The sequence below is a fragment of the Barbatula barbatula genome (assembly GCF_947034865.1).
Source record: "Barbatula barbatula genome assembly, chromosome: 16".
NCBI lineage: Eukaryota > Metazoa > Chordata > Actinopteri > Cypriniformes > Nemacheilidae > Barbatula > Barbatula barbatula.
In genome coordinates, this window is record NC_136779.1 from 18,708,438 (window position 1) to 18,733,298 (window position 24,861).

Below are 24,861 nucleotides of genomic sequence, written 5' to 3' on the forward strand. Positions count from 1 at the left end.
TTTTTGGTTTTATTTCATTTTCTCATGGCAAAGAATCCCTGCCACAGTGCATCATCTGAGTCAAATTCCTGGCTGACGAATGCACGAGGCCGTCCAAATTAATGAGACATTTACAGACAACTCGCCCTCAATACCGCGACGGCAAAAAAGATTTTTGAAACTTTGGATAATTTCGTGAGGTCAAATGAACATTGACCAAATTATTACTCACTGCCAGCAGCAATCCTGACACTGATTGATAAAGCCCCACAAATAACATGCAAGTATTGAGGTGCCAGACAGTAGTCATTTTGTAATTGCCTATATTTATTCTTTTTTTCTTACACAAAAGTGTGGTTACTGATATTTTTTATATTGCATTTCAAATAAGGCCAAATTATGATAGATTTTTTTATTACAAATGGCCTACTGATGATTTGGTTATTGTATTTTAAATATTATATGTAGGCTATTATTTGTGCATAAGCATATCCGGTTATAGTAATAAACAAACCGTTTCTTTGAAAACAACATTTTTGGTAATCCTTGCTGCAAGCTTACAAGAGCAATACTATCATTATATGTGTAGGGGGGGCCCTAATATATTTCCTTGGGAAAGAGGGTGTCTCAGACAAAAAAGGTTGGGAACCACTGATATATGGAGATGGGAGAAACTAACAGAAGGACAAACATCACTGCAACACTCCACCAATCTGAGCTTTATGGCAGAGTGGCCAGACTCGAGCCTATGCTAAGTGAAGACGCATAAAAACAGAAGGTTCATCCTCCAACATGACAATGATCCTAAGCACACAGCTAAAACAATGCAAGAGTGGCTTAGGGATAACTGTGTCCTTCAGTGTCCTAGCTAGTTAGCTTGAACCCAGCTAAACATCTCTGTATAAATCTGAAAATGTCTGTCTACTGATGATCTCCATCCAACTTGACAAGAGTTTGAGAGGATCTGAGGATAAAGATGGCAGAAAATTGCCAAATGCAGATGTGTAAAGCTTGTCGTTGTAAAGCAACGTAACAAAATGTGAATAAAATGAAGGGGGTTGAATACTTTTGCAAGGCACTGTATTTACAAAATCTCTGATCAACCTACAATAAACTACAGAGTAGCAAATTAAATGAATTGTTCACTTTCAACACATTTTCATGATACTTTACTCACCCCTGTTGTCAACCAAGATGTTTATGTATTTTTTTTCTTTAGTCAAAATGAAATTAAGATTTTTTTTGAAAACATTGCAGGATTATTCTTCATATAGTGGATTTAAATGGGCTCCAAACGGTCGAAGGTTAACAGTTTCAGTGCAGCTTCAAAGGGCTTTAAACGATACCAGACGATGAGTCTTATCTAGCGAAACAATGGGTATACACACCAGGATACACACAAGAAATTACCATTCATTCATTCATTTTCTACCGCTTATCCGGGTCGCGGGGGCAGCAGTCTAAGCAGAGATGCCCAGACATCCCTCACCCTAGACACTTCCTCCAGCTCTTCCGGGGGGACACCGAGGCGTTCCCAGGCCAGCCGGGAGACATAGTCCCACCAGCGTGTCCTAGGTCTTCCCCGGGGTCTCCTCCCGGTCGGACGGGCCCGGAGCACCTTCCGGGGAAGGCGTCCAGTAGGCATCCGTAACAGATGCCCAACCCACCTCACCTGACCCCTCTCGATGTGGAGGAGCAGCGGCTCTACTCCGAGCTCCTCCCGGGTGACCGAGCTTCTCACCCTATCTCTAAGGGATCGCCCAGCCACCCTGCGGAGGAAGCTCATTTCAGCCGCCTGTATCCGGGATCTTGTCCTTTCGGTCATGACCCAAAGCTCATGACCATAGGTGAGAGTAGGAACGTAGATTGACCGGTAAATTGAGAGCTTCGCCTTGCGGCTCAGCTCTTTCTTCACCACGACGGACCGGTACATCGACCGCATTACTGCAGAAGCTGCACCGATCCGTCTGTCAATCTCCCGTTCCATCCTTCCCTCACTCGTGAACAAGACCCCGAGATACTTAAACTCCTCCACTTGAGGAAGGAACTCTCCACCAACCTGAAGTGGGCAAGCCACCCTTTTCCGACTGAGGACCATGGCCTCGGATTTGGAGGTACTGATTTTCATTCCAGCCGCTTCACACTCTGCTGTAAACCGTCCCAGTGCATGCTGAAGGTCCTGGTTTGAAGGGGCCAACACGACAACATCATCCGCAAATAGCAGAGACGAGATCGTGTCGTCCCCAAACCTGACACCCTCCGGCCCCTGGCTGCGCCTAGAAATTCTGTCCATAAAAATTACGAACAGAACCGGTGACAAAGGGCAGCCCTGCCGGAGTCCGACATGCACTGGGAACTAGTCCGACTTACTGCCGGCAATGCGAACCAAGCTCCTGCTCCGGCCGTACAGGGACCTGACAGCCCTTACCAAAGGACCACAGACCCCATACTCCCGAAGCACCCTCCACAGGATGCCACGAGGGACACAGTCGAATGCCTTCTCCAAATCCACAAAACACATGTGGATTGGTTGAGCAAACTCCCATGAACCCTCCAGCACCCTGTAGAGGGTGTAGAGCTGGTCCAGCGTTCCACGGCCTGGACGAAAACCACACTGTTCCTCCTGAATCTGAGGTTCTACTATCGGCCGTATTCTCCTCTCCAGTACCCTGGCATAGACTTTCCCGGGAAGGCTGAGAAGTGTGATCCCCCTGTAGTTGGAACACACCCTCCGGTCCCCCTTCTTAAAAAGAGGGACCACCACCCCGGTCTGCCATCCCAGAGGCACTGTCCCCGACCGCCACGCGATGCTGCAGAGGCGTGTCAGCCAAGACAGCCCCACAACATTCAGAGACTTGAGGTACTCAGGGCGAATCTCATCCACCCCCGGTGCCTTGCCACTGAGGAGTTTCTTGACTACCTCAGTGACTTCGGCTTGGGTGATGGACGAGTCCACCTCTGAGCCCTCAGCTTCTGCTTCCTCAATGGAGGACGTGACGGTGGGATTGAGGAGATCCTCGAAGTACTCCTTCCACCGTCCGACGACATCCCCAGTTGAGGTCAACAGCCTCCCACCTCCACTGTAAACAGCATTGGTAGGGCACTGTTTCCCTCTCCTGAGGTGCCGGACGGTTTGCCAGAATCTCTTCGAGGCCAGTCGATAGTCCTTCTCCATGGCCTCACCAAACTCCTCCCAGGCCCGAGTTTTTGCCTCCACAACCACCCGGACAGCAGTCCGCTTGGCCTGCCGGTACCTGTCAGCTGCCTCAGGAGTCCCACAGGCCAACCAAGCCCGATAAGACTCCTTCTTCAGCTTGACGGTTTCCCTTACTTCCGGTGTCCACCACCGGGTTCGGGGATTCCCGCCTCGACAGGCACCGGAGACTTTACGGCCACAGCTCCGAGTGGCCGCTTCGACAATGGAGGCGGAGAACATGGTCCACTCGGACTCAATGTCTCCAGCCTCCCTCGGGATCTGGTTGAAGCTCTGCCGGAGGTGGGAGTTAAAGATCTCTCTGACAGGAGACTCGGCCAGGCGTTCCCAGCAGACCCTTACAGTACGTTTGGGCCTGCCGAGTCTGTCCAGCTTCCTCTCCTGCCATCGGATCCAACTCACCACCAGGTGGTGATCAGTTGACAGCTCCGCCCCTCTCTTAACCCGAGTGTCCAAAACATATGGTCGCAGGTCAGATGAAACAACCACAAAGTCGATCATCGACCTGCGGCCTAGGGTGTCCTGGTGCCACGTGCACTGATGGACACCCTTATGCTTGAACATGGTGTTCGTTATAGACAAACTGTGACTAGCACAGAAGTCCAATAACTGAACACCGCTCGGGTTCAGATCAGGGGGGCCGTTCCTCCCAATCACGCCCCTCCAGGTGTCACTGTCGTTGCCGACATGGGCGTTGAAGTCCCCCAGTAAGACGACGGAGTCCCCAGTCGGAGTACTTTCCAGCACCCCTCCCAGAGACTCCAAGAAGGTCGGGTACTCTGCACTGCCGTTCGGCCCGTAGGCACAAACAACAGTGAGAGACCTAACCCCGACCCGTAGGCGCAGGGAAACGACCCTCTCGTTCACCGGGGTAAACTCCAACACATGGCGGGAGAGCTGGGGGGCTATAAGCAGACCCACGCCAGCCCGCCGCCTCTTCCCATGGGCAACTCCAGAGTGATGAAGTGTCCATCCTCTCTCGAGGAGTGTGGTTCCAGAGCCCAAGAAATTACCATTTTAAACAAAAAACTGACACAAAGACAATTGAATATGTGGCATTGAACACAACAACTTTTGAACGGTCCTCCTCCACATTTTAAACACTGACTCAGTACAAAGTGAATTACATTACTAAAATAACGAACATCTCCAGGTACCTGCTCTCTGTCCGGTATTGTCCAACTGCCTGCACATCGCACATGAGCGCGCTGATGACGTATGCTGTCTGCGTGAACAGGGTGCGCAGTTGGATGCAAAAAAGGGTGACTAAAAATTTACATGACGTATCATTGCCCTCAGATCCGAGGGCAGTAATTGGTCCAACATTTTTTGACCCTATGCCTTTCACAGACGATATATAATTATAAAAATACCAATGATTCCCTTTACTTATTGATCGCTATCAGGACGTCAAGAGACTTCAGACTTTATGCCCTTTTAAGCTGCACCGAAACTGTAATTATGACCTTCTACCGTTTGGACTCCATTGAAGTCCACTACATGGAGAATAATCCTGGAATGTTTTCATCAAAAACCTTAATTTATTTTTCTACTAAAGAAAGATATACATAAACATCTTGGATGACAATATCTTGGATGACAACAGGGGTGAGTAAATTAACATAAACATTTATGTTGAACGTGACCATTTCCTTAAAGCCCAAGAAAATAGTGTGAAATAAGTAAAAGTTAAATGTATTCCTGTCTGAAGTTGAGGTGTGTAGGAATCTTATTAAAATGTTTGGTAGCTGACAGAGGTTGTAGGGTTTCATCCTACCAAGGGGTGATCAGTAAACTGTCATAAGCTGGATAAAAAATAGCGCTAAATGACTACATATTAGAAAGAATGAATATGATTATTGACATAATACTGTTTTTTTAAGTAAATTAACTGGAAATTGCATTATGTCTTTTTTCTAGATGTATGTCTATTCCTGTGACTATGCGTGCCATCCGATGCAAGGCGGAAACTATTCAGGCAGATACCCCAGCATTGTCCCTTATTGCTGAGACTGTGGAAATAATGGTTAAGAAGAACCTGCCCCCAACTAGTAGCCCAGGATACTTGGGAATTGGTACAGGGGCTGATGGGAGCAACCCAATAGGACTTCCTGGTGTAAGTGGTGGGACCATATCAACAGGAAGCAACAGTGTTGTGGGTGTAGGGGGCAGTGGGTCTTTCCAAGGCCCAATCACCTCATTCAACATAAGTCGAACAAGTCAGGGAGGCTCAAGTATGGATAGCGTTGGACATGTCGGCGGCCAGCAGCAATCGATGCAACAACAACCTCAGTTGCAGAGCCACAGTTCAGATGACTTTAGCAAAGTCACTCAGAATCCAATCTTAACAAGTCTTCTGAAAATCACAGGTAGTGTCGGGTCCAGTCCTCCTCCACAGCCACCTCAGCCTCATCAGACTCCACCACCGACCACCTCACCAGCAAGCAACACCAAGAATCACCCCATGCTAATGAACCTATTAAAAGATAACCCTTCACAAGAATTTGCATTGTATGGTGGTAGCCCTTTAGACAGACAGAACTCATCTGGGTCCCCACGGACTGATAGCCAAGGGCAGTCGTGCTCTGGCACCAAAAGTAAGAAAAAACGTCCAAGAGGCTCTGAAAAGGGACTAATGGGATCAAGTGGAGGAATTGGCATGAAACAACAATCTCAACAGCAGGTGGGAGTCATGACTCAGCATCATCACACACACCACTCTGAAGATGATTTCCACCGTGAGCTTTTCTCAATGGATGTTGATGCCTCCCAGAACCCAATCTTTGATGTCAGTCTTGCAGGCGATGGACTTGACACCCCTCACAGCATCACTCCAGCCCCAAGTCAGTGTGGTACTCCCCCTTCAGGTTCTGCAATGGCATACCACCCACAATCTCATGTCCAAAATCAGCCACAAGTTCAGCTACAAGGATCCCTACCCCGTATGGTCCGTCTCTCTAGCTCTGAAAGTATTGGGCCTGATATTAATGACATTCTATCTGAAGTTCCTGATCAGGCCAACAAAGGAAGCAGCCAACATCTCATGTCTGGGGAAGAAGGAGGTTCCTTGGGAACTCCAATTCGGGATTCCTCCAGCTCAGGCCAAGGTAGCACAGTGTTTGAGGCAGACCTTTTTAATGCAAACAGCAATGAAAATCCCTTTGCTGATGCAGCAGACCTGATTGCAGAGGCTGCTACTGCAGCAACACCCAACAGTGATTCTTCCTCAACAAATTTCTTTCCAGATACAGACTTCAACCCAGAACTTCTCCCTGGACAGGGAAGTTTTTCTCAGAATTACTTTGAAGACAGTTCCCCCAGCCCTGACCCAGATAATGACCTTGTCAAAGGTTTTAGTGGAGGTAGTCAGCAGAACACCCCTACAGGCACACCTCAGAATCCCACTCCACATGGGCAAAATACTCCAGAGGCCTTGTTAAAAGACCATTTTGACATTGGAATTTTTAGTGGGAACAGTAGTGGAGGAAAGCCAATGCTCGGCCCAGCATCAGATATGGGGGACTCGCACCCTTCTGATGTGACCTTAGGTCAAAGCTCACTCATGATGGCCATTGGGGCAGCAAGTAATGATTTTAAAAGTAGTGATACAAAAAGTAAGCAGCAGCAAATGAGAGCAAAGGAGGAAATTGGAGGAAGTTCTGGAATTGGAATAAGTGGTGCATGCTCTTCTGAGATGAAACAGGTGAAGCGTAGTCGAACTCCTTCAAGTGAGAGCAAATCAAAAGAAAAGCCACCTAAGCGCAAGAAGCTGGATCCAGATGGCAAGTCCCCTTCACACAGCTCAGGGGGTCGACCTTATACTCCTCCATGTGGGAGTGGCAGTTCTGGAGGAACAGTGAGTGGAGGTGGATCTAAGTCACCTGGCAGTTCAGGTAGATCTCAGACCCCACCAGGAGGTGCTACTCCACCAATCCCTAAGATTACTATACAAATTCCTAGGACTGGAGGAAAAACAACTTCTCATGGAGGCTACACATCAAGTAGCTCAGCAAGTGGAGGAACTGGTAGTGCAGGTAGCACAAGCAGTAGCAAAAGTCACCATTCCCACTCCTCTTCTTCCTCTGGGAAGTTAAAGAGCAGTAAACTTGAAGTCAGTGGGCAAGGCAACATCTCCAAACCATCAAATACTGGAGGTGTTGGGAGTGGCATGGCTCCTCAATCCAAAGGGTCATCCTTAGGGATGAGCACTAGCAAGCTTTCCTCTTCTCCCATTACCAAGCATGGGCTATCAGGCTCAGGCAGTGGTGGCAGTAGTGGAACAGGAAGTGGAAACAAAATGAAGCCACAAGGTGGTAAACCCTCTGGCTCACTAATGAACCCCAACATCAAGCCCAACATTTCTCCTTCACACTCTCGTTCTGGCACATCAGACAAACTCTCCTCTCCAATGAAACTTCAGCAAGGGCAGGTTCCTGGGACTCCACCCTCTTCAAAAGCAAAATCTCCTATTGGTTCAGGAAGTGTGGGATCGGGAGGCTCCAAGCCCTCCTCAGGTGGTGGAATGGGTACCCAAAAACAGTTAGGCAATAGCTCATCCTCAAGCTCATCTGCGTCATCTTCGTCTGGGTCCATGTCATTTTCTTCAGGGGGCCAGTCACAGTACGGGAGCAGTGGGGGTGGAGGTAGTGGGGGTGGGGGTGGGAACAACCCTAATGCAAAGGGTAAGTCACCAAGCCGAAACAAAAAGCCATCTCTTACAGCAGTTATAGACAAACTTAAAAGTGTGGGTAGTAGTGGTATTGGTGGGGAAGAGGGTGAATGTAGTGGTGGGAGTGCAGGTGGCGGAGTGCCTTCAAACGTTGGTACCTCATCCTCCAAGCATGGGATGTCCTCCCAGGGAGGAGACTTTGTAAACAAACGAGACAAGATAGACAAAGATACCAAGTCCAGGGTTTCAGGATCAGGTGGTAGCTCTGGCGATAAGAAGTTAATCGATTCCAAAAGTGGTGCTGCGAGTGGCACAGGTGTGGCAAAGATTATTATCAGCAAACCAGATGGGGGCTCTCCAAGCATTAAGTCAAAAGTAACTCTACAGAAACCTGGAGAAGGTTCTGGAGATGGCTCCATGCGCTCCCAGCACACAGGTCTCAAAGCATCACCTCTTTTCAGTGGCTCAACACCAAAACATGATCGGAGCTCGCCAAGCCATAGCCGTTCCCCTGGTTACACTCCTCTCAACCCAGACAGTGAAAGTGAGTCTGGAAGCAGTTCAGTTGCTGAAAAGTCTCATCAAAACAGCCCTAGCTCAGATGATGACCAAGCTATTAGACCTCACCAACCCCCTCAAGAATACACGAGTTCCATATCAATTAGCCAAGGTGAAAAACACAAGAAGCATAAAAAAGAAAAGAAAAAGCAGAAGGACAGAGAAAGGGAAAGGGATAGGGATAGGGACAGAGACAGAGAAAAAGAAAAAAAGAAATCGTCTTGTGGGCCATCATCTCACTCAATAAAGACAGATAGCTGGTCCAGATCACCTATATATTCTGAATCTTCAATGTCAATGCTTAGTTCTGAGCGCACCTCACGACCAAGTCCTGTGTATATGCATACAGAAGATGATGACCTCATGGACTCGGCCTTAACAGGCAATTTAGAACCATTTAAATAATTGAGATTGTTTTTTGTAGTGGCATATGATTCCAGCATATCGCTGCTGTCCTTCTGAAACCTCGTATCTCCATATTTCATGCTTTTAATTTTTGTCATAAATTATTATTCTTAGTCACCCTTCATGTTTATCACTGGGTTTAGCAAAAATCTAACCAACAAAAACTATTAGAAAGTGCTTGTCAACTGTGACAACACAGTATTTCAACATTTAAAAGTACTTTGTGTACTTCAGTGTTTAAGTGTTTTTTGTTTAATTTCCTGAAAAACCACAAATTTTTTTATTGTATTTCTATTCCTTTACTTCAGAAAAACTATTTTATAATGATTGTTTATATTTTTTAAATGTCATACTTTTTCTAACTTTGGCCTCGTTTATGCAAATCATGTTAGACTGTTGTAATAGCCTTGTTTTCCAAGTATGTGGTAATTTTTTAGCAGTAAACTAGATATTCTGGTGTAAGATTTTAAGTATTCATAGTATGTAATTGTTATTATTATTGGAAGCCTTGCTCTGTTTTGCATATGCCTTAATTATATCAATATACAATGTAACATTTTAAGGTTTTGTTGTCGTGTGTGTCATTTAACCCGCACATTACTTGACAGATCCATATTTTACTTTTTTTTTCCTGAAAATAGATAATCTAATGTTTAATTCTAATTAGATTGTATTTAATGTATTATTCTGATTATAATGTTTAAACAAATATGGAGCATAAAATGGCCTAATGGTTGTTTAAAATATTTCAGTCTTAAGTAAATAGCTGGAGTGGGTATTTTAAGCATGTTTTCTAGACTGCAGATGTAGCAGATTTAGACTGGGGGCACGTACCCCAGTAAAAGGGGTCTTGCAAAGCCCTTACCTGAAGCTTGTATTGACCTTTTAAACCTGGTCTGCTGAAAAAGACGCTGGTGCTGGCTTTTAAAAAACACTCGGGACCTTTTTGGAAAACACAGTGAATATAATGTAAAAGTCAACTCGACTTAAAAATAATTTCTTCTGCATATAACATCAAAGTAACATAATATACTGCTTTCGGGGTCCTTTGTAATAAAGCTCCTTCTGATTCCGACATCAAAGTATGTTTACACACACACACACAGGGAATTTGACTTTGCAACAGAAGCTTAGTGCAGAAGAAAGAACTAAGCTCATATATGTCTCATTTAGTAATTGTTCACTATATTTTATGAAAAGAGGGACCGATAACTGCCATGTTTGTTTGTACATGTGTACTGAAATGTTCTGTGCTACCCCAACCTAATAGGTCAACCCTATGAATACATTATTATACATCATTCAATAATAATTCTGATAATTCTGCTTTTAAAAAAAACATTCTTTGCATGGCATTCACAGATACTGGTCAGAAAATAAATGAATGGCGAAATTGTGGAAACAGGAAGTGCCTCATATATACTCTTTACATCGAGTGATTCTGATCAAACTTGTTTATTCATGATGTCTGATCACATTGATGTGACTAGTGTCTCCTGGTCATAGTGCCATCAACTACCAACAGGAAGTGTGTCACTCTCAAAAGTTGATTTTTTTTACTGACAAAAAGTTATTAAAAGCTTTTTATTGATCAAATGTTTCTCGTATAAAGCGTCAACGCATTTTAAGTGGAGCATGCCAAAGGGTCATGTGGCTGTGTCTTTGAGGACACTTTTGTGTATTGACACGAAACTTGGTATGTACAGTGCATCCGGAAAGTATTCACAGCACTTCACTTTTTCCACATTCAGTCATGTTACAACCTTATTCCTAAATGGATTCAATTCATTATTTTCCTTAAAATTCTACAAACAATACCCGATAATGACAACGTGAAAGAAGTTTGTTTGAAATCTTTGCAAATTAAAAAAAAAATTTAAACGAGAAAAGCACATTTACATAAGTATTGTACTGTATCATCACTGGCACATCTTGTCTGCCACACACCACCTAGTGGTCAAAGGTTATAAGGATTATTGTTGTAGTTATTGTATCCCAAGTGCATTTCCCTGTGTTTTTAAACTTGGTTTCAAAATATTTCCCTTTGGGCAATTGTTTGCTTGACCCAGTTAAGTGCTGCTTGCAGCTATATTTCTTCCAATTATTCTTCTTCTTCAAACATTCTGGGAAACATTTTGGGGCCCTTTACATTCTCAAAAACCATTGAAAATTGGCACACATGTAGGAATCTGGGGCCATTAGGAAAACGCAGAGGCTTGGACCCGGGCAATGCACTGGGGCTCTGCAGCACACCCAGGAATCTAGCGGTCCATATCTAATGCATGTTGCACATAGAAATATGAAGCTTGTAGATGTAGATCTCATTGAGCCACACAACTTTGAATATTCCTGCTAGAATTTTCACACGACTGCCACCAAACTTGGTCAACATGATCTCAAGATATTGGGGATGCAAAATTGCGAAGGGACACATTTTTTATCAAAATGTATAATTATCAAAATGTATATTTTTTTGTATTATAGTACCACTAACTGGCAGCAGGCAGTGTGTCATTTTTTTAAAAGCTTTGAAATCAGCCTTTTATTTTTACGGGACGTCACCTGCATAATATCAAAACACGGCAGATGTGAAACTCAGAGGGGACTCTTGATAACTGAAATACTGTTGCCATGACAACGTGTCAAATTTGAATATTCTTTTCACATTCTTTTTTTAAGCATTTACCATGCTTATAATTGCATGAAAATCAAAACACACATCAGTAGTAATGCTAGTTAGATACTGGCAAAAAAGGCATAGAGCAGGCGCTCAATAGCGCTACCTTTGACAAAAGTGTGGGGTTTGTTTTTCCTACTCGGTACATATATTGTTGTTCTCATCGAGCCAGACAACTTTACAGTCATTGGCTAAGATCGACAGCAAGTCTGCTATTTTGGTTTGAAGGTGGATATTTGGAATGAATGCATTCTTCTAGGAGACTTGTGCTAGTAACACCAAATTTTGTCAAGCTGATGCAAAGACACTGAAGATGCTAAGTTGCAAATGGATTTTAGATGTCTTGAACAGTGTTGCCATGATGATTTTTATAAAGTAACATTTAAAAGGCTGTTACACTAAGGTTATCCACCAGATGAAAATACCCTTTGTTTCGACTGTAAATCGGTTTAAATAATTGTATTCTATTTGTGAATTAGGACTTTGTGATGCTGGTATGTTGTATTTTTATGCACTGAAATTAGCTTTATGTATCAGATTCCATTAAGGAAGGTGAAGATCGAAGAGATAGAGGCGAACAAAGAACCAAAGCAGAATTTATCCGTTTGCTGCTACAGAACAGGCACTGAATTAAAACATATATCAGAGTTAAACTCTGCACGGTCAAATTAAACACATGCTCAGAATGAGAGCCAGAGAATAACACAGGAGAGCAGTCAAAACAATCAACCTAGGAAGGCTGAAACATGCACAAATATACGGAGAAACTGCACAAACCATTTAGAAAATACTATAGTCACACATGCAAATACAAGAAGAGCACAATACCATTGATGACAGCATGAGCACTGAGCAGCATAAGGAGCACCAATCCTTTATATAACTCTTCTGCAAGCACATAACCTGCATTACAAACTTGAAAGTCCTTTACAAAATTGTCAAACACACTTGTTGCAAGCAAAATAAAAAACATGAGAAATAAATTGAATAGTTCTTGGGTTTTATTGGGAAAAGTCTAAACTCATTTACCAACACTAAGGGTCCATGTGTAAAAACACATGTGTTTATTAAGACACCACAGCTTCAACACCATAATTCACCTTCAGAATTACATTATTTGTTTGTACAACAGCTGAGACCAATTTTGGAGTGAGAATGGATGAAGACGAATTCAAGAAAGAGAAGTGTCTTTGATGAGTGAGTGTGAATGAAGAGAAAGGAGTGAGAGGAAGATGAAGAGGTGAGAGAATGGGAATATATAGACAAGGACAAAGGAGGAAAAGGATGGAGACAGGATACACGCCATTTTTTCAACAAGCTTATTTGTTTGCAGCGTCTCCTGTTACTGTTCACCTACAAACATGTGTATATTATGAGTTTGTCTGCCACTCTGCCTGTCAAACTTGCCTTGGTTTGATTATTGATGTATTTATTCCCTAGGTACGACTCTTGACCCAAGCCTTCTGTTTTTCAAGCTGCTTCAATAATATTTTGTTCTTTTCTTTGGCTTTTGAGTCGGCCCGACATAACCTAGTACTGGTCTTGAAACAGAAGTAATACAATGAATCAATACAAAAACAATATTTATTTTTAAGAAGGGCACATAATTAAGCTTATTAAGCAATGGCATGCAAAGGCTAAATAGGTTTAGTAACAATACACTGTATAAGGATTAAATAATTGTATCTAATTTGTAGGTTAAAAGGCAGTGCATTTATATTTATACATTTTGACATATATATAATATTATTATTCGATTATAAATGAGCTGGTCACAGCGTCCTTCGATTCCATTCAAGGACTTTGTTGCGTGGTGTTTAAATGACCTCTTGTGGACATCAGATACAACTGCAGAGATGTAGTTTGTCCCAAAATATAAAAATAATATAGGAATCTAGTGCGAAAATCTACAGAGATAGGTGTTTTTAACATAATACTTGAAACGTGAAAAATATCTTTCGTATTTTCAAAACAATCCAAAAAGCCACAATAAAAAGAGTGTAATATCGCTAATCGTTATGTTTATGACGAATGTCCGCGACACAGTCTATATACGTCATTCACTTCTTCCCCATACAGTGGACTCGAATGTCTGTATAGGGAGCAGGGAAGGAGTGAACGAGGCAGAGGATTCAGACACATCGTGCGTGTTTACGTCATGTCGTAGACCATAATGCACCTTTTTCTTGGAAAGTACCATTTCGATTTTAAGGGCTCGTTTGTTTCCAGCTTACGTCCACCTTAACAAACAGTCACACTGGCTTGCACATGAATTTATAGTTATAAGTAACACATTATTGAAATAGAATAGTTTAAGAAATTTCGCTAATTTCTTGTTAAAACAACTTGTATTTAAAAAGCGTGAAAGCTAAGGATTTGTCTAACGTACCCATTCTTTATAATGGTATGCCCCGGCGCGCAAGGCACACGCTCCTTTCTCTCAGCAAGTCGCCGCGATGAGGTGAGGGTATCATATTGCTCCTTCATAAATGATTGAAGTTGTGGTAAATATGGTGTTAATCCTTTTTGTTGTGACAACAAAATGTGTTGTTTTATATAACGTATCCTTGATGATGTTATCAGGGTTTGTTATTGAGTTTTACAACTCGAAGCGACCATTTCACCCTCCACGTTGTTTCGTAGTCGGCCCCAAAACAGCTTAGAACTTATATGGCATTTGTGAACCCAATTACGGTTTATTTAATTTTGTCTCTTATAAGCTTAGTGATAGTTCACCCGAAAATGTCAATTCTGTCATCATGTTCTCACCCTCATGTCATGCCTGTATAAATCACTTTGTTCTGATGAAAACAGAATATATTTAGAAGAATGTTAGCAATTCTGTGACACCATTGACTGCCATAGTATATATAAATTCTCCAGAACTGTCTGTGTTCCTAAATTCTTCAAAAATATCTCACTTTGTGTTCAACAGAACAACATAATATGCAATATTTGTCTTCCTACTTTGGTAGTGAATGATGTCACGGAACTGAAAATTGCTATAATTCTTACAGATATCTTTGTGTTTAACAGAACAAATACATTTATATAGGATTGAAACAATGACAGAATTTTAATATTTAAGTGAACTATCCCTCCAGGGTACTACAATGTGATTCATACTGTTTTGGCGTGTAAAGCTGTAATATTTCAAGTCTTTGAATTACATTTAGATACCATAGTCGGCTTTTAGTTTAATCGGTGACTTAACTGACAAAGGTATTTTTATTTTGTTGGGAATTAATATGCATTTTATTTCCCAGCATGCTCCGGCTGCAGAAGCGCTTGGCGTCCAGCGTCTTGCGCTGTGGCAAGAAGAAGGTCTGGCTGGACCCCAATGAAACCAATGAGATTGCCAATGCAAATTCTCGTAAGCAATTTCCTTTATTCGTTTAGAATTTTCAGTATTTGTCTTTGGAATCAAAGTTTTTTTACTATTCATTTGGCATTTTGTTGGCTGTCTTAAAAGAATGAGAGTAGTTACTTACTATACCAAAAAGTTACAAATATAGGGACTACTTTTGTGAAGGGTTGGTTATCCGTCACTTTTTAGCAGATATGGTACCTGGAATTCGGTGCTGGTACCAAACAGTACATTTTCCCGATACTTCTCTTTGTGTAATAAAAACATCCAAACCTCTCAATTTCAACATTTTGTTGAAATTGTATGCGAAAGAAATAAAGACTAGAAATAACTACAGCATTATTATTATTACTACAAGCTTATTCTACTTCCTCATCATGCACATAATAATTTATTTATGCAGTGTGATAATTTACCTCATGCTGCAACTGACGGCCTCACTCACCTCTTTCCATCGACTGCTTTAATGCATCTGTCACTAATAACTTTGTTCGGGACTTCATGAGATGATTTTATTCAGTGGTTGACAGAAAACACAAAGCACCTTAACAAACTTAAATGTTCAGCGGAGTGTTATGTGTGTGCACATCAGGTTGCGTCTGAGCAAGAACAAGTGAAATAATTATTATTAATATGATAACCATATGTAGAGTCGGGTGTCTATTTACATATAGTACGTCGATTAGGACAGCTCTCTCGCACAGCACCCGATGCGTTTTCAGGTACTGGAATTTGGCACCGATTGATTAAATGTGAATCGATACTCTGTAGTACTGACATAATTAAGTCTGTGCCCTTAAAAGTTCAGGTCAGGTACCCAACCCTACTTTTGTAAGACAAAAAGTTCACGTGGCAAAGTGACGACACGTCCATACCCTCCTTCATAATTATAAATCTTAAACCTCATCTTTCTGAGATTGATTAGATTTATTTATTAAAATCAGTTCAGATATTTATGGGGATAAAACAATATTATCTATATCGTGTTATTGCAATAGCAAAATTGTCTCAATATTATCGTGGTCACATGACCGTACAAACATAAGGTCTTCCGGGTCTAACATAGAGAATGTTAGAAAAAATTATAGATGTTGCCTTTGTCAAGTTCCATCTCGTGCTATTTTTTTATTTTATTTTAATGTCATTTGACCCATCTCATACTATAACTCATACCTCTAGGCAACAGTTATGGTCACAGGGTAAAGAAAAGAGGATGCCTACGACACATTTCCAAGTCATCATTTGTCATTTTAAATGTTGCAATAGATTATACCGAGGTGTTATCGTACAGTGAGATTTTGATAATGTTACATCCCTAGATATTTATATTAATTTTGTATTCTCTTTAATGGGTTTGTCTTGTCGCTTGTGTCTGGTGTACACAGCATTTTAGGGAATACCCATACTGAAAATAAAACTTTGTTGATTTCAATCCATGGTTGGGTCAGAAGGATACAAATTTAGTTGTAGGGTTCACTTGACCTAGAAAATATCCATATTTGACCCAACCATTAAAAGAGCACAGGATTTGTGTATATACCTTGAATGCACAAAGTTGCAATTGATAAGTGTCTTCAAAATGATGAATGGGATTTGTCAACAAGCTGTATTCGTTTTTGTCTTAATTTACAAACATGACTTTCTTTTATTTGTAGGCCAGCAAATTCGCAAACTGGTGAAGGATGGTCTGATCATTAAGAAACCTGTCGCGGTTCACTCTCGTGCCCGCTGCCGCAAGAACACATTGGCACGTCGCAAGGGGCGCCACACGGGCATCGGTATGTTGAGCAAAGATGCATTTTGTTTGTTTTTTCCCCTACAATTACAAAAAACTGTCAATCATTTAAGGGGTAAGTTACCCAAAACATGTGCGTGATCTGAATCTTTCCTCTGTGGAACACAAGAAGATATTCAGAGAAATGCCTTAGTGCGTTTGCATTCATGCAGTTAATGGGGCCCCAATGTCGCTTGGTTACAACGTTCTTTAAAAAATCTTCTTTTGTGTCCTGCCGAAAAAGTCATACAGTTTTCTATTGACATGACGGTAAGGAAATTATGAACCATTCTGGTTGATGGTTATAAGTCAAGTCAACTTGTCGTTAATAAAGAAAACAAAAGTAAGGACAATGCTTTGAAACAAGTGGCTGGTAAAACGTATAGCACAAGAACAACAAAATGAAAATAAAACTATTTAAGGGCAAGGTCTGAAGCATAGTGTTTACAGTTTTTGAAGACCAAAGTTTCCCTTACATTTGACAAGTCAGTTAAAATGTAAAGTGAAACGACAGAAAAATGCTTTTATCACTTTGACCTAGGGCTGTGCAATTAATCGTTATGAATTTAGCAAGGATCCACAGTGGTTCAGCAGTGCTATTTCTTTACATTCATTTGTTCAGTTCAATTCAGATATTTTTTATTTTCTATGTTGTTTTAAAGGTTAATGAGGAATCGTGTTAAATAATTTGGATCTCAATATTGGCCAAAATAAGCGCAACTATGATTTATGTCATAATCGAGCAGCCCTACTTCGACCAAACCTAGAACGTCTCTTGTTTCGTTATATTTACTTCATTGTCGCACCTTGTTGACGCAGCAGCCCATATGGAAAATAGTTAAATTATTCAGTTTTATAGTCATATTTTATTCAATTGGGAGCAAGTAGAAAAAAAATCATTAGTTCAAGATGACCGTGCAGAAGCAGAGCATGCATAATGCTGTACATTTACCTTTAGGCGTTTGCAGAGGGAGCAGGAGAAAATGTTGCTGATGACAACACAGGGTTTCTGCGGAGCATTGAAACCATTAAAAGTCATTAAATTGATTTTGGAAAAATGAAAGCATTCTCTTGTCCTCCACAATTATGTCATGTTCCCCTCTCATCTGTGGTGACCTTGTGGCTTTGGCCACTGTGATGTATCAGCATACAATATTGTAGTCATAGAAACAGTGCCAGATTTCTAAAACAGTACCAGCTTCTCTAGTGGCACTTTTCCGCTGCACGGAACGGTGCGGTACTGCTCACTTTTGCGAGGTTTTCCACTGGGTACAGTATCTAGTACCTGATTCTGTTTTAGTCGAGTTTTTAGTTGAGGTTCCAAGCGTACTGTACCGATACCAGTATGTGACGTGTTTACACACAGATCACTGATTGGCCATAGGGAATCATTACAAGCCTCATTGGATTTGCAACACATGAATACGCATTTTAATACGTTTTATTGGCATTTAGTATTATGCTTTGTGACAGTAAAATAGAGATCGAGACCCTTAACGCAATGCTATATGCTACTTTAGCTTACCCTTGTGTGCCGTCGAGTAAACCAAATGATCGTTGTCTGCTCTTTTCTTTAAGATTTCCCAAACTCTCTGGTATTTTAGGGGTATTTTGTTTTGCTGCCATCCAACATCGATATGCTCCATTATTCCTGTGTTGTGAATGTGTTGGTCGTGTTCACTATGGCTGTAGAGGCGGCGCAACAATGACGTCAGTTTATAATCCCCACCCACTTTGAAGCGCTACTAAACTGCTGTGGAAAAGCAAAGTGAGCCGAAGTGAAATTAACTGAACTGAGCCGAGTCGTACCGAACCTGACGGTAACTTGCAGTGGAAAAGCGACACAAACCTTGTACGTGTTCAAGAAGATGAGTACAACATGGTGAACAATGATCAAAAAAATCATGAAATTCCTCCATAGTGTTTATATAGAAGATAATGTGTTGATATTTTAAAGACACAGTGCAGCACGACTGGAGTGCAGCCTCCTTCCTAATGTTGGTATAAAACATTGTAAACTTTCTTTCCATAACCACCCGAATCAAGTCATTTGCACACAGTCCCGGTTAGGTCAAAACGTAGACGTAGGCCAAAAAAGGGCCGCTCCAAGTAGCCAGTTGATAAATTGCTACTTGGTGATAGAAAAAGCTATTGATAATTTATATGTCTGTTATATTTTTACTGTATGTATATATCTGCAAAATATTTGTTACATTTAAAATGTTAACACAATAACATGAAGTTTGTAATGGGCGATTTTGCTGAATGACCACAATAAAACGATTTGAGAATCAGTGTGAATTAAATCAGTTATCACTTGTTAATGGCCAATAGCTTTAGCTGTAGCTTTGCATCAATGTAAGTTGCTACAGTCAGTATTTACAGTGATGACACTAGGGCTGCAACAACGAATCGATAAAATCGATAAAAATCGATTATTAAAAATGTTGGCAACGAATTTCATTATCGATTCGTTGTATCGCGCGACTATAACGCGCGCCACATGTTTGAGTGGCGTGAGCGTGGCGTTTCTGTTGCGTTTCAGCTCTGTGGCGGCTGCGTCGTGTTTTCTGTATCTTTGCACACCAGCACCGTGCCTGACGCGGCGCTGGCGCGCTGATGCTGCTAAAGGTGACATAGAGGGAGGCCGCCGACAGACAAGGGTCTTGTATTCACGACAAGTTTAAACTTTTTTCACATAACCTACACCTTCCAAAATCCGAAAAATGAGTAAGTAGGCTGTCTGTTTATTTAAATAACATTTCCAAATGTTTTGTAGCTTTATTACCTGATGTTGGACCGTCACTCAGATGACACACTAGACTACGTTGTTATTGTAGTGTGTCATATTTTTTTCCATTTTTAATCACATTGTTAAGAGCATAAAAAACAAAAATAATTCAGTCACCAATACATTTTGGGGTTTAATACGAACCACAATTCGTATTAAGATGATTCTCAGATATGTTATTAAAGATGTAACGTAATCAATTGATGCACGAGTTTACTTTATGCAATATGTGTTTAAGATGGACATAAATTAATATTCCCATTCAATGCAATGTATCTTTTCATTGGATATAGCCTAAGCATTTTCTTGGAGGAAGATTTTATGGAAAAAAGTAGTTAATTGGAGTATTCATTTGCAACATTTTAGTAATAATATCTCATACTTAATAGGAATATTAATGTATAATTTATTTCAATATTCACTTGTTGTTTCTCCAAAAATGCATTATAAACATGATTTAAGTCCTGATGTTTTCTACAGTGGACATGTAAACCCCGTAACGTGTAGATGTTGGTTTAATGAAATTCAATTTGAAAATACGATCAAATAAATGATGATTAGCTTTCAAACATCAAAATGGCATTCATTAATATGTATTCGTGTACAAAATTACATATAAACATCTTTTCCTATTCTATTTTGCCTGGAAACGCTTCCAACACGCTTGCGTGTCTCGTGAAATATAGGCGTCGATTCAATTCCTAGCATGCACACGTGTTCCGTGCGGCTCGTCTCACGCAGGCAGTGTGCAAGCTCTAACCTGTTAACATGGGAGCCGATTTAAAAACGGTCACGCCAGGCTTCTGAGACGCTCACGCCACGCATCTAGTGTGTCACAGGACTAAAAAAAGTTGATCGCGCCGCGCAGCATAGCGGAGAAAAAATAAATTAAAAAAGCAGAGCGGAGGTAGAGGAAAGACCATCAGAGAGACCCGAAAAAATTCCAGAAAAAAACAGCAAACCATGAGAGGCTTCTTGATGGGAAATGCATCATGTAAACCACAGCCAGCTGTAATAATAATATAATAAGTAGGCCTAATAATAAAGCTTTTGAAATATGTTTTGCAATGTCAGTTCTATTTTTCAATAAAGGGTTGAAAATGAATGCTTTTAAAAATTTGTATCCGATTCATCGATTAATCGAACAAATAATCGACAGATTAATCGATTATTAAAATAATCGTTAGTTGCAGCTCTAGATGACACGTAAAGCCTTCAGATGTAAGAGCGAGTATGAATGGACACAACAAAAGGACAGTACTGTGCTATAGCATTATTTTGTGTCTGACAAGAGCATGAAATAAAACCGCTGTGAAATAACAAACTTATTGCGTTTTCATCGTGCTATCAGCCCACACTTATTCATAATTTTCCATGTGAAAACATGGACACTAATGTAACTGCAAAGATGTGTTGGATTTGCATTATCATAGCTTTCAATCCTCAAATGAATTTTCCCATTCTGAAAATATTTTTCTGACTATTCTAGCACCACACGAATAACAAGCGATCATGCAAGGTGCCAAAATTTGTGTTCTGATTTTGTCCGGTACATATCAGTTGAGGTCTCTGTAGCTAACCCTTAATGATCGGGGACTAGCGTCATGGTAGAGCATTGAAGTTGACTGGTTTGTGCCATTCCTCTTGTTTATACATTACATTTTTTTTCTTCTTCGTTTGTTAATCGCTGTCAGGTAAGAGGAAGGGTACAGCCAATGCCCGAATGCCAGAGAAGGTTATCTGGATGAGTCGCATGAGAATCCTGCGCCGTCTGCTGCGTCGCTACAGGGAGTCAAAGAAGATTGACAGGCACATGTAGGCTACGTTTTTCTTGTCTTCATACTTTACTTCAATAGTTTTTTGTTTGTTTTTAATGAAGGATTTTCTTTTTATGGTGTCCTTTTTAGGTACCACAGCCTGTACCTCAGAGCTAAGGGAAATGTTTTCAAAAACAAGCGGATCCTCATGGAGCACATCCACAAACTGAAGGCTGACAAGGCTCGCAAGAAGCTCCTGTCGTAAGTCAAAATTTCAGCATTTGAAAATGCTTACACTGGTATCTCGTAAAGTGTCATAAAATTGCAAATTAGAGATTGCAATGCCTGCAACGTGGGATGGGTTTACTCCAGTCCATAATTGAGAATTCCTGCTTTAGTTGAATATTGATTAAATATTCCATAAAACAGTACAGTAATCAATATGGTTGTGACGAGACACTTATCCCACGAGACGAAACGAGATCTGAGATTTTTAGACATGTTTAAAGAGAACCTCAATGGTCTTTAATTCACCTTGAAAACACAAAACGTAGGCATTATAAAATCAACTTGTACTTTATGAAACAAATTTAACTTTTATTTTAAAGAATTATATTATTCAGTAATAAAAAATACTTAATATGTAACATAACTGACAGGCAGTAATTGCACAAAAATGATGATTCGTTTTGTTAAAAGGCTTAGCTTCTAGTAAAAGAGCTGTGGTTGTTTTCTCTGTATGCTTTTGCATAGTGCCGGTTGTTTGAAGGGGTGGCGATCATATCTCACTGTGAATTCTCCTTCCTCCACTAACTGAACCCTCATCGCCTTCAGAGAAACTGTTAAAACTACATAAACGCATCACGTTTTATGCTTACATTACACATAAGAGACAGATGATTTGCATAAAAATGGTCGCAGTTTCGAGCCCAGCACTCGCAAGACCAATAGGATCTCGCGCCACGAGATCTTGTCACACCCCAGCAATCTGACAGGCTAGGCTGTTAGATAATGTAAAGTAGCCAGTTCAAAATGTGCAAGTGATGACTGAGTATTTTCTAACTCCTTTTGTCATAGTGACCAGGCTGAGGCTCGTCGCTCTAAGACCAGGGAGGCCCGTAAGCGCCGCGAAGAGCGTCTGCAGGCCAAAAAAGAGGAGATCACAAAGTCTCTGTCAAAGGAGGAGGAGACCAAAAAATGAGTGTTCATCTTATGGCAAACCTAGTTTCGGTTGTAATAAAAATCCACAAAAATCTGTTTGTTTGATTGTATTTATTTGTAAATATATTATTTAATCAAACTGACTTAAATTGAGAAACGAGTTTAGATGGTGCTTGTTAATGCAAAACGTTGTTGATTTCTGACCTTAAATAATGTAGAACATTTCTTAACTGGACGAATTTGACTGCCGCTGCTATCTGAGCAGCCTCATAGCGGCTACAATGGCACAATGTAAGTTCTGTGTTCGGGTCTGTACAAACAACCTGCGGAAGAGTGGTTTCCAAACAATGTGTCTGCTTTCGCATAAACTAAATCACATGTATTGCACTGCTCACCGGGAAGCTTGTACAGCGACATTATTTACCCCACCGTTAACAGACAATTGTGCTTATCAACCACATTGGGAATCCATGGGCAAAAGTTCTATAGTGTTGATTTAAGATTAGTTTAGAATTTCCTCTCTATTGACATAGAACCATTCATTTTAAGGATTTGGCTAAAGGCAAAGAGGAAAAACAGTTTTTTTTTATAAATGTAATTTGATTACATTTGTATAAAATTTCCATCCATTTGGATTACATATTTTTTTACCTAAACAAAGTAATACACTTGATATGAAACAAATTGGTAAGATAAGTTAATGAAACAAGAATTTGATTTAAGTAATACTATTATTAAATAAAACGTTTTAAATCACAAATCTGTGATGTAGGATTAGTTGGAATGAAAGGGTGGTGGTCTCCAAAAGAAGTGTCGAGAGGCTCAGGGCTTGAGTGGTTTTGCACCACATAAAGTCAGCAGAAACTAAAATCTCTTAAGAGCAGTTTGTTTTAAAACACTATTGGCTTACCACTGTAATGACGTAGATGAACCCGAAAGCAGAAATTCTAAGCTTTTCATGGATACCAAACTATAGATCAAGTAATTGTTTGCCAAAATATAGTTATTCACAATGACATTCTTAAACTTATTTACATTTTTATCTTAAAAAAGGCAAACATTTTGAAGATCAATATCTAAAATCCAGATAGAGCCTTATATATTCCAAGGTGGCCAAAAATAAAGTTGTTGATTTATTAAGGAGCACATAAATAAATCGATTATGGAGAGTTATTTTTCTTTTGTGATTTTGACTCCAAAAAGCTAACTTTCTTATATTCTAGATTCATTACACACAAAGTGAAATATATGTATTACAATTGATAAACATTATTTAAATGATGTACTCAATATTTGTTTGGGGCTCCTTTTGCACGAATTATTGCTTTAATGCGGCATGGCATGAAGGCGATCAGCCTGTGGCACTGCAGAGGTGTTATTGAAGCCCAAGTTGGTTTGATAGCAGCCTTCAGCTTGTCTGTATTGTTTGATCAGGTGTATCTTTCTTCCTCTTGACAATAGACCATATATTCTCTATGGGGCTCAGGTCTGACAAGTTGGCTGGCCAATCAAGCACAGTAATATCATGGTCAGCAAACCAGTTACTATTGGCACTGTGGGCAGGTGCTAAGTCCGGCTGCAAAAGAAAATTGGCATCTCCAAAAACCTTGTCAGCAGACCGACGTATAAAGTCCTCTAAATCTCCTGGTAGACGGCTAAAATGCAGGTGTCTTTGGTTTATGTTGGCACATAAGCTACTTGTGATATATGGCCGATGTTCTGTTGTATTATGTTAAAAAAAATCAACAAACAAGTTCAAAGGTTAGTTTCAGATTTCCGCCTTTTAATAATGTCAAATGAGTGTCATTGCTATATGAAAGAGCGCCTGTCAACATCCAAGTATTAGATATATTTCCAAAAACCTGCAGGACTCGGACAAGCTAAAGTGCGTACGTCTTCTCGGACCCTGACTTGGCGTTAATCACTTTTCCACATCAAAGACGGCCGTAAATGAGGCCATGGAATACTAAATGAGGAAATTCATTTCCTGCAAAGATACAGAAAATAAAAACTGTTGTGTCAAATATGTGGGGCATGTTTAAACGTGGACAGTTTACCTTTTTTTGCATTTTATTACATGAGAAGACAGTGAGTCAGATAAGAAGTGTGAAGTGGTTTTTAAAACAGCTAGTAAAGCAAGAAATAGTAATTTCTTTAACTCTTCTGGTATTGCTCAGGGTAGAGACTCGCTGATTTTTCCTCGCTTCAAATCATGTAGAATAATGTTAATATTTTGATTCTATAATGTTTCATTAAAGAAATCATGTACAACAATGGGAGTTTCTCTGCATACTACTGAGTACAACCAAACTTACAGTAAAGCGTATATCATTTTAATACACAACATTTGTTTTAATAAACTACAAAATAAGTTAAACAAATCAAATGAAAACACCTCATGCATATAAATGTCCTTTTAAAATAAAGTTTTCCTTAATTTACAGGTAAAATTGTATAGGCAGCGATTTATAAAATTCGGGGTCCCTACTGCAATAAAAAGCCTTTCAAA

At 40.5% G+C, this 24,861-nt stretch overlaps 2 protein-coding genes across 4 annotated transcripts in view; both read left to right on the forward strand.

Annotated features, from left to right (window-relative positions):
• med1 (mediator complex subunit 1) overlaps positions 1-9,380 on the forward strand; it is a 33,702-nt gene extending 24,322 nt beyond the window's left edge. For all 3 annotated transcript variants that reach the window (XM_079476144.1, XM_079476143.1, XM_079476145.1), the window contains one exon: positions 5,114-9,380. In XM_079476144.1, the coding sequence (XP_079332270.1) occupies positions 5,114-8,825 (3,712 nt within the window). In that variant the 3' untranslated portion in view covers positions 8,826-9,380. The remainder of the gene's footprint in view (positions 1-5,113) is intronic.
• Positions 9,381-13,580: 4,200 nt separating this feature from the next.
• On the forward strand, positions 13,581-22,448 carry LOC306905236 (large ribosomal subunit protein eL19-like). The gene is made up of 6 exons (XM_079475702.1): positions 13,581-13,963; positions 14,769-14,875; positions 16,525-16,647; positions 21,129-21,249; positions 21,342-21,452; positions 22,269-22,448. Exons 1-6 carry the CDS (start codon positions 13,959-13,961, stop codon positions 22,390-22,392), a joined length of 591 nt encoding a protein of 196 aa, XP_079331828.1. The 5' UTR covers positions 13,581-13,958; the 3' UTR covers positions 22,393-22,448.
• Positions 22,449-24,861: the final 2,413 nt, after the last annotated feature.